The sequence below is a fragment of the Apteryx mantelli genome, chromosome Z (genome assembly GCF_036417845.1).
Source record: "Apteryx mantelli isolate bAptMan1 chromosome Z, bAptMan1.hap1, whole genome shotgun sequence".
Taxonomy (NCBI): Eukaryota; Metazoa; Chordata; class Aves; order Apterygiformes; family Apterygidae; genus Apteryx; species Apteryx mantelli.
This window is the reverse complement of record NC_090020.1, coordinates 77,405,789-77,420,269: the sequence shown is the minus strand read 5'-3', so window position 1 is coordinate 77,420,269 and position 14,481 is coordinate 77,405,789. Positions and strand designations below refer to the sequence as shown.

Below are 14,481 nucleotides of genomic sequence, written 5' to 3'. Positions count from 1 at the left end.
TTGTTTTAACAAAAACTGTCTCATCATTGACTGCTAGGTAGGACAGACTGTCTGGGGGGGATTTCAATGCAGAGAAGTGAAATTAAAAATGCAAAGTAGAAAAACAGGTGGCACAAGCTTCATTAAAATAATACATCAGCTGCTGGGGATCCCATAGGGATCTGCTGCTTTCCAGTGGATATGGAGTCTCTGAGATTAACACTTCCGGATTTTTCTGTTTCTCCCTCTTTCCTTATCACAACTCTCTTCTGTTTCCAAAAGCCTTGTGGTATGCATTCCATTTGGATATGTCTCCTAATAACGATGTGTTGGAGATATGTCACAAGCACTAATGGACACCTAGTCCCTCACGGCTCTGGCCAGATCCTTATCCAGTGATTTGCAAGTAAGAAAGAAGCATGGTCAAGCCCAGAAGAGTTTCTGATAGAAAGACAAAGTGGGAGTGTTAGAAAAGCAGGAAATATATAATTAATATGGATATAATTCCAGTAAGGGCTTGAGATGATGAACTATATGAACCCCAAGGAGATATTATTTGCCCTTGATGCAAGGTTCTTTTCCATGTGCCCCCAGCAGCAAGCTAAATGTTTTACTATTCCACTCACAAACCAGGTCTAATTTTTAGGAAGACACTAGAAATAGAGTGCACCTGTGAAGTTTTTCTTGTATCAAACTGACTCCCAAGCAAACATATGGCGGTGAAATGTATTAATGACAGAGGGAAAGAAACAAACATAGAAAGGACTTTTAAACAGCAGGATAAGTCTGTGCCCAGTGCATGTAGCACAGCACACTCTTTCTGTCACACTTCAATCACTGCGGGCTCTGGAAGCAAAAGTTGTATTCATGCTGGGTTGGTATTTAATTGAGCTCACTTGAACCAAGCTTCCAGCAAGCACATATGACAGATTTATATATGAATTTTCACAGAGAAAAAAAATGACATTTATCAACCTTCCATCGGAGCATTTGACATTTGAACAATTGATTCTGATTTAACAGTGAAAAATGCCACTATCCATACAGAAAACTTGCAATAGGATTAGAATCCTAGTTGCTAACAACCGCAACAATGGCTCTGCCAGTTAAGCTATTAAACATTTATGTAGTACCTTAACTTTGTCTGGCTTAAAGAGATTAAAAGACAATCCACGTCCTGATGAGTTTAATGAAGAAGAGACAAAAGATGAGTTGGATGAATAGGAGCAAGAACAGAGAGATGCGAGCCATTAAACTGCTTGAAAATTCTATAGGTTGGGCAGATTTTAAGAATAAAAGCAGCAGGAACTGATGTGGATTAAAGACATGTTCCACTGGCTGGAGACAATACAATTAGTCTCACTTTGCCCCAGGTAACCTAGAGCTCACCTTGATATGCCTAAGAGTAGAAAGTCGATCCAAATGCCACTGGATATGTGTTCACATAATTAAAGAGGTACACTATATCCTCTGGCTGAGTGAGGTGTTTGACTTCCCTCTGGAGTTAGGGCAGGAACATGCTCATCAGCCTTGTCGGACAATTGCCCTTAAGCAGGCCGCTATTGCTTTCGTAAATATATTGTTGTCAGCACTGAATATTCGCTGGGTATAAGCACTAGCTAGAAAGGAAGTCCTGGCAGGCAGCAAGATCACAGCCTCCCTTTTATATTCCTATGGAGCTCTAAGTCAACAGGAGTTTTGGGGATTTTCTAGATTTGTTATTCCCCAAAGAAGCCTGCCCAGGCTGTCCCTGCTTTCATGGTTAAGAATATTTCCAGATTAAATGTATTCCTTACCAATTTATGACCAACTGTTCCTGTGCTGACATTGTCTGTTAGCTCAAATATTTCTTTTTTTGTCCCTGGTGTTTACTCCTGATGGATTTATATAGGATAAGCAGATCCCTTCTCAGTCTTGCTTTACCAGCCTCAACAAGCCAACCTGTTTTAGTTTTCATATGACAGTCTTTCCACTTCCCTGGTCATCTGCAGCCCTTTTCTAAATCTAGTTCACTTTGAATTTCTCTTGGTGGAACTCAAGAGAGGGAATTGTTACACACCATTGCAAATATCCTACCCTGGCCTTTCACAATGGCAATGATGCATCTTTATCTGATGGAAAAACTGATTCTTACACCTCCCTTTGCCTCTTTACTGGTGGATAACAGCATGCAGCAGTGGCCAAATGGAATTAAAATTTCCCTATGTGGGTATGCAGAAGTTCTGGCAGAAAGAGTAATCGTTCTGTTATATCTGATGTTTGGAAAAAAGCTGGTAAACTCTGCAGAAGTGTGACTATGGCATATTTTCTTGTATTAGTTCGTTTTAATAATTAGTTATTCTACGATCAACTAAGGTATCAGGTCTTCCTCCTCCTTAGTCTTTTCCAAATGATAAAATCCCAGTTTACAACAGATTCATTTTCTCCTATCTAATTTTTCTCACTTCTATTATTACAGATTTAATGTTCTTTCTCTACAGTATTTCTGATTCTTTGTTGCACTGAGGCCTCCCAAATATGTTATGAGTAAATTTTCTTAGCCAACTCCTGTTTTTTGTGCCAAAGTTAATGAACACATAAATAAGATTAGTCACAAGAGTGACTGCTGGGGAACTTCATTAGTAATCTCCTTTCATCTTTCTCCTTCAACACTGCCTGATGCGTTTGAGTTCCCGGGCTCCTCAATTCACTTGTCTTTGCTTAAGCAGTTGGTTTACAAAAGTTTTCCTTCTGAAATTTGTTGCAGATCTACTTTAAATTATCTTTTCATTTAATTTACATGAAATGAATTTGTTATCCGTGAACCTAAAGCTGTTTCCTATTATCAGTTCTGCTACAATGTCGTCATGACTTACCAAAGCCAAGTCTAAAACAGCACCATTTCCTATCACTCCAGTGAATCTCTGCTGGATATTTTTATTGACCAGAAATGCAGAAATATCTCAGATGTACCAATAACAGTATCAGTTGTTCTCCAGCCCGCTTCCTGACATTAAACTATCCCATAACAACTACTGCAGTAGTAAATATTTTTCTAATAACATTACAGAACTCTCTGGGCAGCAGAATAGGATTCTGGTGGTATATGGCATGCTGGCAGTGGTAATCTTTTACCAAACTCTGAGTTGTGCCATCATCAAAACACATTGCTACACCCTGCCTTTTCCTGAACAGCAGCTACTGGCTTTAGAGTACCCATGACTGCTACTGCAGGACAGATACACTGTTCTAATTCACTCATTCATATCCTGGATCAGTAGTTCAAGCTCCTCCACTTTGCTGCGTAATCTTGCTGCATTTGCATATCCAACTTTTTGTTTTTTCCTCCCTAGTCACTCTTTCACCAATACCTTATTCAGCTAATGCTTTCTTTTCCTTTGCTGACTATGGGCCTGCTCTGTGATATTCCTTTATGCACCGCCATGTCCAGATTTGTCTGACTATTCTACTCTCATGTACTCAGGCAAAGCTTTAAGATTACACAAGTGCTTCCTAGCCTTTTCCTGGAGTTTCTTTAAGGCTTCTCTTATCAATGAGGCCAACACCAGTGTTTGCAGTAGTGCTGCAGGTCCTTGGGTAAAACTTGTCTACTGAGAAAATCTCTTCATTATCATATGCCAGTGCTCAGACTTCCTCAAATCTTGCTCTAACATTAGCTGTCTGCTGACCTTCACTGTCACTTATTCTGTAGGGGCTAGAGCTATTCCACTGAACATCTGAACATCCACTTCTTTCAGAGCCTTCCCCAACACAGCATAGTCACCCTCAATCAGTTCCAGCAGTGTCCTATCAATGTCCTTTGTTCTGATGTGAAGGACAACTAGGGAACTGCTTCCTGCTCCTATTCAGAAATTTTCCAGGCTTAGATTCCCATCTTTTATCCATGATCTGAGCAAAAACCACACTATTCCTTTGATCTGTTTTTTGTCAGGTTCTTGAGTCTGTGTGGTACAACATTGGCTCAAGTTTTGGAAGCAGAATAGTGTGGATTGCTGCCCCTCTGGAAGCATTAGCCTTGCGAGAAAGTGGTGTATTGTGCTAATGTGATTCCACTTACAGAAAATACTGCTCAGAAAGAGCATGAGTATTTCTGTGTGAACCTCTACAAACCTAAAACACTCCACCTCACGGTAAAACAGCTCTATCTTTTCCTGGTCATGGTCTGAGCCTCTGATCCTTTCCCTTTTGCTCGCAGTCATCCTGTCTTCTCTTCTTTTTTACAGTCCCTCTACATTATCTTCATTCTTTTTCTTGGCCAAGCCTTGATCTTACCTTGATAAAAGTCCGTAGAGGTGAAAAACTATGCCTTCCTTTCAAAAGAGAGTCTCCACCCCATCCCAAAATACAAGGCCCTTGAACGTTTGTAGGTTGGTTTTCTGAGCAGCAGGGTCACACTGATAAATTGTTCTGAGAGCTGTCTGAGCTGAGCTGGCATGCTCAACCATAAATACGGAGATCTGCATATGATTGCACCAGCACTATACCATACTTCAAGCCCTGGATACAGCATTTTCATTTTCCATCAACAAAGACTCACCTAATTTTACTTGAAGTGGGGACGGCTTATAGTTCATGGCTACGGTCTCTCCCTCTCTTGTATCACAATCTCTGTCCGAAATTGATGCAGCTGTTGGATCCTGTTAAGAAAGAAAACGAAACAAAACAGAAGGGTTTAGCTGAAAGAGTTAAGCACTCATTTTTCTAACTGGCTGTTAGGGGAGTCCCCACCCGCATTTGGAGGGAACAGAGAATATGTTTGTGTTTCAAATGACTGAAATGTAGGGGCAAAAGACAGAATTTTGGAAGCATGTTGAGTATGCTCAAAAGACCTCTGGAAATGTCAGCTTTCAGCATCAAACTTACATGATGGATGATACTGGGAATATAATATGGAGGGGAGGGTCATCAGTTCAAATTTAACCTGGGCTGGCAGTAGTCCAAAACCATTTTCATGCAGTGACTATTTGGTCTGTTGGTATGAAACGCATTTACAGTTTCAGCCCAGTTCCAAGTGGACCAACCAACCTTATGATTAAAACTAAAAAGCTCTTGACTAGCTGTGTGAAAGTCCAGCTCAGAAGGAACAAAGACTGAGCGAGTAGGAGAATTCAAACTCCGGTCCCTGTGGGGGAAGACTGAGGAAGTCTCCACTTCCTGTGCTGGACCAATTTTGTGGCTAACTGAGAAGATTAATTTCAGCATCTGTCAACACAGCACCTTACACCACCACTGAAATCCTCCCTAAAACAAAAGCTCCCAAGACACAAAGTCTGCTCCAGCAGGCCAACTTGCAGCCAGTCTAATCCAAGTAGTGTTGTGCTCTATAGTACAGTCTCTCTCTGAATCCTCTAATGCACAAACTACCAATTCAGGCAGTTCCACCACTGATAAAAATATTAAAGTCCTTCCACTGGAAGCTTCAAACACATTAGAATTGCCTATATTTAGCACCATAGTGTAAATTAAAATTGGTTGTCAAATGCATCCACTTCTTCCCACCTAGAAGCTAGAAACTAAACTGAAGATAAGTATATATGCATGTATATATATATATAAATCTCATTTATAATAGGTAGCTGTACAGGGAAAACACATATCCAATATTAGGTCCAAATATCCGAAGAAACCATCACTACAGAAGAAATGGAATGAACTTTCAGAAACTATATACTAGAAAACACCATTCCAAGTTGGCTAATTAAGATTTTCCACCTCTCAGTTTCTAGAGTTTGCATTTACAAATTTTCTTATCAAAATGCACCCCGTGATTCAGCACTGACACCTGTACGCAAGAAGCCAGAGTTTCAAAGCAAGGGACCATCCCTCTCTACTCTCAGTAAAAAAATCACTCAGTGAACTACCGTCCCTTCCTCCCCAGTGCCTTCTCTTTGCAGTGCACATTAGCTCTTTATAATACACTGGACTTATGAAATAAAATACGATTTTCAAATTAGGCTCTCTTTTCATAGAAACTGGTCAAATAACACGTGTAGGGTGATAATGTTTTACCACAACTCTGCTCCTTTGAATTCTCCAGATGACTTTTTTTGACAGTACTTAAAAAGGACGGTGCTTACAAGACTTTACATTCAACGACCCAAAACAAGTAACTTTTAACCACACAGGATTTCTTCCCTTAATGCAGCCACTGCTGTGAGGAATGTGGCAGTTGTTTAACAACATGGAGAAAAAGGTTAGAGCAGGTTGCAAACAAATGAGGTAGTCTTCACGAGCACGCAGTTAGGCACAAATAATGAATCACATGAATTTTAAGTTAAAAGTTCTACTTTTATGAAGAGGAATATCAGATCATTAATAACACTGAACGACTAAACAATAATACAGCAGTTGAAATTAAATGAAGATAAAAGTGAAGTGTGGCACACACACACAAAAAAAAAACAATCACAACTTTACATATGAAAATGAGGAGCTCTACTAGCTACTATCGCTTAAAGAAGAGATTTGGATTATGGCAGATAATTCTACGAAAACGTCAGCTCAGCGCTCAACAGCAGTGAAACATGTCAGAAATCAGGAAAGGAGCAGAGGTCGTGCAGAAAACCTCGTACCAGCACTGCATATACAGGGGTGTGCCTCCATCTTCAATACTTCCCATCCTCCTGCCAGCCCTGGAGCAATATACTTTTTTATACATTTTGTTTCAGAACAGGGGGCCCAGGTAATCAAAGCTGTGCAGTGTCTTCCATCAGATGACCAACTAAGACTAGGACCCTTCAGCTGGGAAGAGACAGTTGATGGGGGATCTGAGAGAAGTCTAAATAATCCTGAGGGGGATGCCGGCGTGAATAAGGATCAGCTCGCCTTTCTTCTCTGCAACACAAGACCGAGATGGCATTATCAAGTGGCAATTAACACAGCAGCAGCTGGAAGCCAACACTGTACTTCTCCCTACAGCAGATGACGTAATACTGTGGATGCTAAAAGGGCCTCAGGAAAGGGTGAGATAAATGAGTGGAAGAAATATCCATCAAGGGCTATTAAACACGAAAGTACCGCTTCTGGCACAGGCAGCCCCTGAGCCACCCATCCCTGGAGGCTGGAGAGTGAACTGGGGGGCAGTGCTACAGCTTCACCCTGTTCTTGACCTCTTGGAGCCAGGACACTGAGGTTGGCGAGACCTTTAATCTGAGCTCAAATGGCCATTTTTATTTTTGGTGTCAACCTCTTTTATGATCTCAGTTGAAGACTGGTTCTCTCAGTATCTTTGTAACATGGGATCGGTCTCTCAAATACACCCGGTTGAAGGGGCTGTACCAGAATCCAGGCTGCATGAAAGGATGTTCCTGGGAACGGCCAAATCGTAGGAAGGACAGTGGTTTCTCAGCCATGCCAGAACTTCACTGAAAGGGATGTGTAAGGTGGTCTAACTGGCAGCCCATGAACTGAGTCCAGGCTTCTAGCATGAGTACCTTTTCTCTGGTGCTTTGGGAAACAGCAGGATACAGCTGTTTTTAAAGAGCATGACTCCAAGAGCTGGATGCCTCCTCACAAGCTCTTGGAGTCACAATCTGCTGTAAGCAGGCTGCAGGAGGGCATGGGAGTAGAGATATTATGGTAAAGGACATGGTGCGGTGGCTGCATACTGCCTTCCTCGCCTGCGTGGTCAGGCACTCCGACCTGTGAACTCCCCCATGGAGGGAGCCCACAGCCAGCATTTCACACGGCAAGGAGGAGGCCTGGCCTCCTGGACTAGCTCACATTTAAACTGTTTATGCTTAAATCCCTTTAAATTGAAAACAGACCCTGCTTTACTCAGAAACTGATCTGCTGACAGAGTAGTATCCCCTTGTGGGTAACCTGCCAGATATATTAGACATCAGTTTGCATGGAAAATGGGAGTGGGGAAATGTTCTTAAGTGCCTCTGAGGATCTGGACTCTGGTCTTGGACTTGCTCTACTCAACTGGAGCCATCCCTCAACTACAGAGGCCTAACAACTGGCTGAGGCTGCACCCCTGACTCAGACATCAGGGAAGGCTGGAGTGACGAAGGAAACACCAGCAGAGCCCATAACAAAGCCAGTTTACACTGGGAATTCATTTCTAAGGTTTGGAATGACACTTCTCCACCTCAGCTCTGTGAACTGCACCTCCGTAGCAGACTCGGGTGCAAACACATTCCTGCCTCGCAGCAGACGCTTCACCAACGCAAAGGGATCACAAAGGAACGGCAGAGTCTGAGCCACCACCACGGCCGTGCACAGGGCAGGCCCTCTCCCTCTAAAGCTTAAAATGGAAGTAAAAGGAAAACTGAGCTGGGCCAGAGACAGCTTCCCTAATGCTAGAGTGCATTTACCCCGGCCTGTGAGCGCTGAGGCCCTGTCATATTTCCAATCCCTCACTTCCTATACGTTCTGCAGCAATGCACAAGACTCCATAGTAAAAACCCTGACTGCGAGAACGACAGAATTCCCACGGTAGTTCGGTTGGAATTGCCTCTTTGAACAAACACACTTTGCTTTTGGGCCTACTGAACGCATGCATTTCGCTGTATATATCCGATCTACCCAGAGAAAAATTGACTTGACTAATTAGCCTTTTGCTTGCGAACACCTATGAGCACACTGAGATTTCACCAAGTGCTTTTGCTATTAGAATTTACTTTGTGGTTTTATTTTATTTTATTTTATTTTACAAGCCTCCCTAGACTGAAGCATTCAGCTGAGACCCCAATATCAAAATCATAGCTATGCGGTGTGACCAGTCCCAGGCCAGATGATGTGATTTCTCTCTGCTCACTAGGTGGAACACAACACTCCCAATCAAAAGGCAACTGCCGAGCTGCAGCTGCAGGGGCTCTAAATGGCTCTGGGAGTTTGATACATTTTAGGTTTTTCTGCTCCTGAGCTCTCCTTATGTCTTCGTTCCTAGGGAAAAAATACGTTCAATCAGGCCATGGCAAAAACGTTTGGCTGGGGCCAGAGTTTAATCAAAGTTTTCTCCCTACAGGCTCACAGCTTAACTGGGCACAGACAACCACAGCATCCAAATGGCAGGGTAGTTCCTGATTAGTTTGGCTCATTCTACAGGCTTGACACAATGGACCTTGAAAACTCTGCCCTGCTGCTAGGTACAGCGGTGTCCTCCCGTGTGTCCAATATGCCATTTCTGAACATCAGAAATTAGTTCCAGCGAGCCTTCATGGAGCAGAAGCAGTGTGAACCCCTGGTATGGAGGGGCACTGAGAAAAGCCAAAACCACTTTAAACTTAAATCAGGAGTTTAAGGAATATGGGACACTCAGTGAGTTTTTTCTTCTTTTCCTGTTTTTTCCCCTTCTCTTTTTGCAGTACTTATCAAGAAACACAAGCTTTGCTGTAATGCACCAGGCCAATAGTCTTTTTACTCTTATCGCCATCTGCCTTTCCCCAAAGCCCACGCTGACTGTGGCGGGACATAACCCCAAACAACTGGCAAACTGGGCAGGGTTTTAACCCGAGCAATGGAGCTGGGCTCTAGGTACAACCACATCCTTTCAGCACCTTTGAAAATGCAACTTTTTTACCTTTCCTTCACAGCCTTCTGCCTTCCACCCTGTAACTGCCCCAGGACTCCTGTGCATGAGGAAGAGAATTGGCACATGCAGTTTCTGTGGCTTTCAGCTGCTCCTTAAGTATAGCTGAAAACAGATGTCTCTATCTGCCCACTCTTCCCAATCCCCAAGATCAGTCATGTTTATGGCCACAGGAAAATGCTCACTACTCTCCTCTCTATGAGAAATTCTGTGACCATCAAAGTAGCTCTGTTTTTTGATAAGGCAGGAGAAGATTGCCCTGAAACTCAAATCTCAAGGAAAGACCTAATATATAGGGCTTTACCCGTCACTTCTCTACACAGTTCAGATGCATTGGCTCGATTATCAGGAGCTGAATCATTACAAGCCGAATGCTCATTACTTTGTCTTCCCCCAGTACCAGCTGATGATGTGCTTGTTCTCCTCTGCCGCTCAGCTTAAAGACCCTGGGAGCCTTGGTGCCATTGCCTGTGCGACAGCCCACAGCGAGTGCTCACAGCTCAGCAGGCTCCTGCTTTCCAAAGCTGCCCATGTGGGTCACACGCTGCAGATAAATGCTAACAAGAAAGGACAGGTTCAAGTGTTTTGCTTATTTTTCAAGTCAAACACAGAGTTTGAAAATTTGATAAATGTTCCGTGCATGAGAGACTGACTCAGTGAACAGAATAACAAGTGAGAAACCACGTGTACCCCAAATACCGGGGGTACATTCAGGTCCACCGAGGGGTTTGTCATTCCTGTGTTGTCATACCAGACTCCTGGGGTAGGAAATTGTTCTTGCTAATAAATATTTATGCCTTCAGTCTCTTTGCCCCAAGAACAGAAGAATGATATGCCATTTACACATTCACTCTGCCTCAAGCTGTAAGGCAGCTTTAGACAGCAGGCTTTCTGGGGAAGGGACCTTGATATGCATAGGCGGGTACGTATAAGCACAGTTACACAGGGCGTTGGACAACAGGCCTCTGCAGCCTCTAAGTATCACTGCAGTATAAACATTAAATGTCTATAAGCACGGAGCGTTCAAAAAAACATTGGGAACCAAGACATACATAGTCGATGTGAAAAACAGCATAAAACGGAGAGGCACAAAGGATGAGAGATTTATAGTGCATCAAGTTGAACAGTGGTCAGTAACAGCACGTTTTGCAAGAGAAAGGAAAGTGTCAGAGGGGGATGTCAGGCAGGAACTAACCTGCAAACCTCGCAAAAGGTTCTCCCATACTCTACTCCGCATCCCCCAGGCTCCAGCTTAAACATTCAGTTTTGGAGCCCATATTTCAAGAACGATGTGATCCCCTCAGCTCCCCTATGGATAAAAGCTGGAAGTTATGACCATCAGGGAACTAAGGAGGAATGTAACAGCTGTCTTCAGATATAGAAAAGGCTACCACCAAGAAAAAAAGGAGTAATTTTCTTTTCACCTTTCTGATTAAGAGAACAAGAAATGAGTACCTTAAATTGCATCAAGGTTGCATGGAAATATTAGGGAAAACTACAGAGGTAAGCCTGAGAAACTGCTCATTTGCCTGATGATGCTGTGGAATCCCTATTCCCGGAGGATTTAAAGCCCTGGTCAGGAACAGACTTGTCAGGTAGAAAGTCAATAGAGGTGATCTGCTTTTGGGGCAAGGTGATCTGGTTTTGGAGCAAGGTGATAGGGTCCATGATCTTGCTAGGCCCTATTCAGCCCCCCTTCCTATCCTCCTCTATTTGTTAGTCTTACTCAACTTCTTCATCCTTTTCCTTCTGGATGTAGATTCATCTCATTGCCAGCTAACTATGGTCCAGCACTTAGTTCTTATGTATTTGAAGACAAGGATTTGTTTTTGGTTTGGATTTTTTTTGTTTGTTTGTTTTCTTATGGAACATTAAATAGGTGTGGAGCAATGATCTAATGGAGTCTTAATGAAACAGGTTTAAATAACAGGAAAAGGTTCAAGAGCTCATACTACTTTTGTGAATTCAGATTCAGGGCTTTGGAAAAATTCTCAAATTCTAGAGAAATTTCACATGTATATGAAATATGAAACAAACAAGGACATACGAATTGTCTTATTAAGTCAGACCAGAGGTCCAGTAAGCTCAGTACAAAATTGTAGAAGAGCTCATAAACCAAATGCTTGGTTAGGAAGGAGTGGAACAGCATGGCAGGGGTAGGTTTCAAAAGCCCTGACACCTCCAAGTGACAACATAAGCAAAGGCAGACCTTGTATCTATGCAAAAGGAGATCTGGGAAGAGAAACGACTTAGGGGTAAGAAGACATGCCTGCACACTTAAGATAGTCAACTAGTAGGCCAGAAGTGAGTGCAAACAGTCATCTATAGTGGCTATGAGGTAACATATGTTCTGTAATTTATCTGGTTTACAGCCGACAACACTCAGGTGACAAAGCGACTGATGCTCCCCTGACCTAGGAGTCAGCAGTGCTATGTTTCTGAACAACCCTCAAAGACAAAACATCCCTTTCATGCTCCAGCACTGTTTTTCAGAGAATCAGAGCTATGGCATGCAAATGCACACACTGAGTCTGTCCTGAGCACAGGGAAAGGACGTCGGTACTCAGAGCTAGGTCTAGAAAGACTGCAAACTCTTTCAAATAGTGAAGGGGGACACTGATGCCAGGACACTGTGCTAAGCCTACAGTCTCCTACCGCTAATCCATTCAGGCTGGAGAAAGCCATTCTGCAATACCCTGCAGGCTGCTGCCCTGACAGCCTTCCTAGGACCCACCCCAGATGGGATGACAGAGGTCATACACACTCAGGCTCCAATCTTTTCTCTCCAACCTGCCCTCAGGATGATCTGCAGTGCCCCTAGCCACTCTCTTCCCCCATCCATCTTCAGAGGAGAGGACTCTGCTTCATTTATGCAGAACACCAGTTTATCCTGGGAATAAGAGGTTTTCCAAACTTCCCTGTCCACCTTCAAGGACCGTGACTGGCCTTCACTTCTGTCTTGGTGAGCTGAGGTAGGAAGGAAGCATCATTTTTGAGTCTCACGTGTTCAGGAAGTGCCAGAATCACAAGGTGACCGAAGGAGAAGGCTCCCAGGAAGCCACAGTCTGCGCTTTGCATCAACATGTGTACACTGCTGGATTCAAAACACTAACCGCTTATCTCAGCATCGCCACTCTCCTACCTGAGTGAAAATAAGTGGCATTTTGGTGACACAGCGAATGATGCACTGAAATACATGGAGAGCTACTGACTCAGTTTTAAAAAGCAATAAAAAATTGTTTATTGACTTTCCACTAGCTCTGCCAACGCACCAGTTACAACATTGTTTTCTTTTCTGTTCTGAGCAGCTGCTGAACAGATCTCATTTAACGGTAAAAAATTAGGCCTGCAATATCCACTACAGGATCCAGGTTTTGAACCAGATCCGTTTATAATTGTAAGTCAAATCAGCATCTGAAGTCATTGTTTTTCAGCAACTGAAAAGCCAGCAGTGTTAACATTGCGGTACGGTTAAAACCTCAAGTCTTCTTAATTAAATTGCAGCAGAATTGAAGAGCATATTCAAAAGCATTGAAATTACATTCCAGCACGCATACCTGTAAGGTGCAGCTTAATTCACTGGAAGGTAGTGAGGACATCAGCTCTTTGCTTTGTTTAAAGCGGGTACACGACACAAGCGTTGGCCTGCACTGCTGTGCTGCAGTGCTCGGGCTGAACGGCTCCCTCGAAACCCTGGCAGTGAAGAGACCGCCGGACTTCCCTCTCGAGCTGAACAAAATGCAACAAACCGAAAGGCGCAAGCAGTGGAAAGTGAACAAGAAGTTTTAGACATCTGTTTTCCTAATCAAAATGGTATTTGCGGCGCTGGGGAGAGAGTCTCTTTTTTTTTTTTTTTTTGGATGATCATGTATGTCTAATCCTGGGAGTCTAATATAACAGAGGAAGTGCCAAGTCAGTAAGCACATAAATAGTTTGGGAAAGCAACTGAGGGACAAGGGAGAAAAATGGGAGTAATTACATGATTCCTGTTAGATTTCCCTCAGAGAAACCAACTGCACAAGCAGCCCCTGGTCCTTTCCTTTCAATCATGATAGAGTATATTTAACACTGTATTTCCCTCCAGGCTCTTCTCATGCACATAAGCGCCATCACTATTATCACAGTCGTTTATAGTTTGGTATCTTGTGCTAACTTTACAAGACTTAAATTGGATCATTAACATTGCAAATCAGAGAAATGCCACGTTGCACTCCCCACTGCCTGCAGCCCAGTGGCTGGCATGCAATAACTATTTAAAAGCAGCCATTAACTGCTGGTATGTTTTCAGGATGCTTCAATACCAAAACATTTTCTGCCTTGTGAAGGATGCACATAAGTGAGGGCATTATGCCTTTCCTTTTGCCCCTCTGATCATACAGCCATAGCTCTGAGGTCAAACATGAGCCATATGGGTCTTCAAGGCAATAAAGCATCACAGAGAAATTCCTTAGTAGCTGTAGTAAGAGCCAGTTTAGCAACTGGCATGTGTTCAAACCAGGATCCCTCTCAAAACCTCCCAAATAACTTTAAAACTGCTCTTTAAACCTCAACTCATGAGGAAGGAGATCCTAAAAATGATTAAAAGTTTAGGTGTGTGTCAGCCCAAGGTCACAGTGTGGAGGGTGCAGGCAGGAACAGGAGTCTGGGCTCTTGGCTACATGCTCTGGCCATATCCTATGGAAAGCACCAGTGCTCTGCACGGCCCTAGGGCTGCCCAAGAGAGACCACAGCAGGATCTGCTAGTGACTGAATTCATGCTCCTTGGTTAGTGTTTAGAGCTTCTTTCAAATGCACGTGCCAACTTTACTACTCCAAGGCCTAAAAGGAGCATCACCAAGAACAAAACTATTTTAAAAGAGCATATTTTCCACCTGAAACAAAGACAACCAGAGACTCTTCTGCATGGCAGAGAGGAGCTGTGATTCCTTCCCATGGATGGTTAACACCCAGAGAAACAGGCCGGGAAA

At 43.2% G+C, this 14,481-nt stretch overlaps 1 protein-coding gene across 4 annotated transcripts in view; it reads right to left on the bottom strand.

The window, feature by feature from the left end:
- The window catches only part of FAM219A (family with sequence similarity 219 member A), a 102,509-nt gene that overhangs the window by 43,266 nt on the left and 44,762 nt on the right, over positions 1–14,481 (bottom strand). For all 4 annotated transcript variants that reach the window (XR_010886823.1, XM_067315251.1, XM_067315252.1 and 1 more), the window contains exon 2: positions 4,517–4,616. Coding sequence is in view for 3 of the 4 variants with exons in the window: in XM_067315251.1 (XP_067171352.1) it covers positions 4,517–4,616 (100 nt within the window). In the remaining variant the exon portion in view is untranslated. The remainder of the gene's footprint in view (positions 1–4,516; positions 4,617–14,481) is intronic.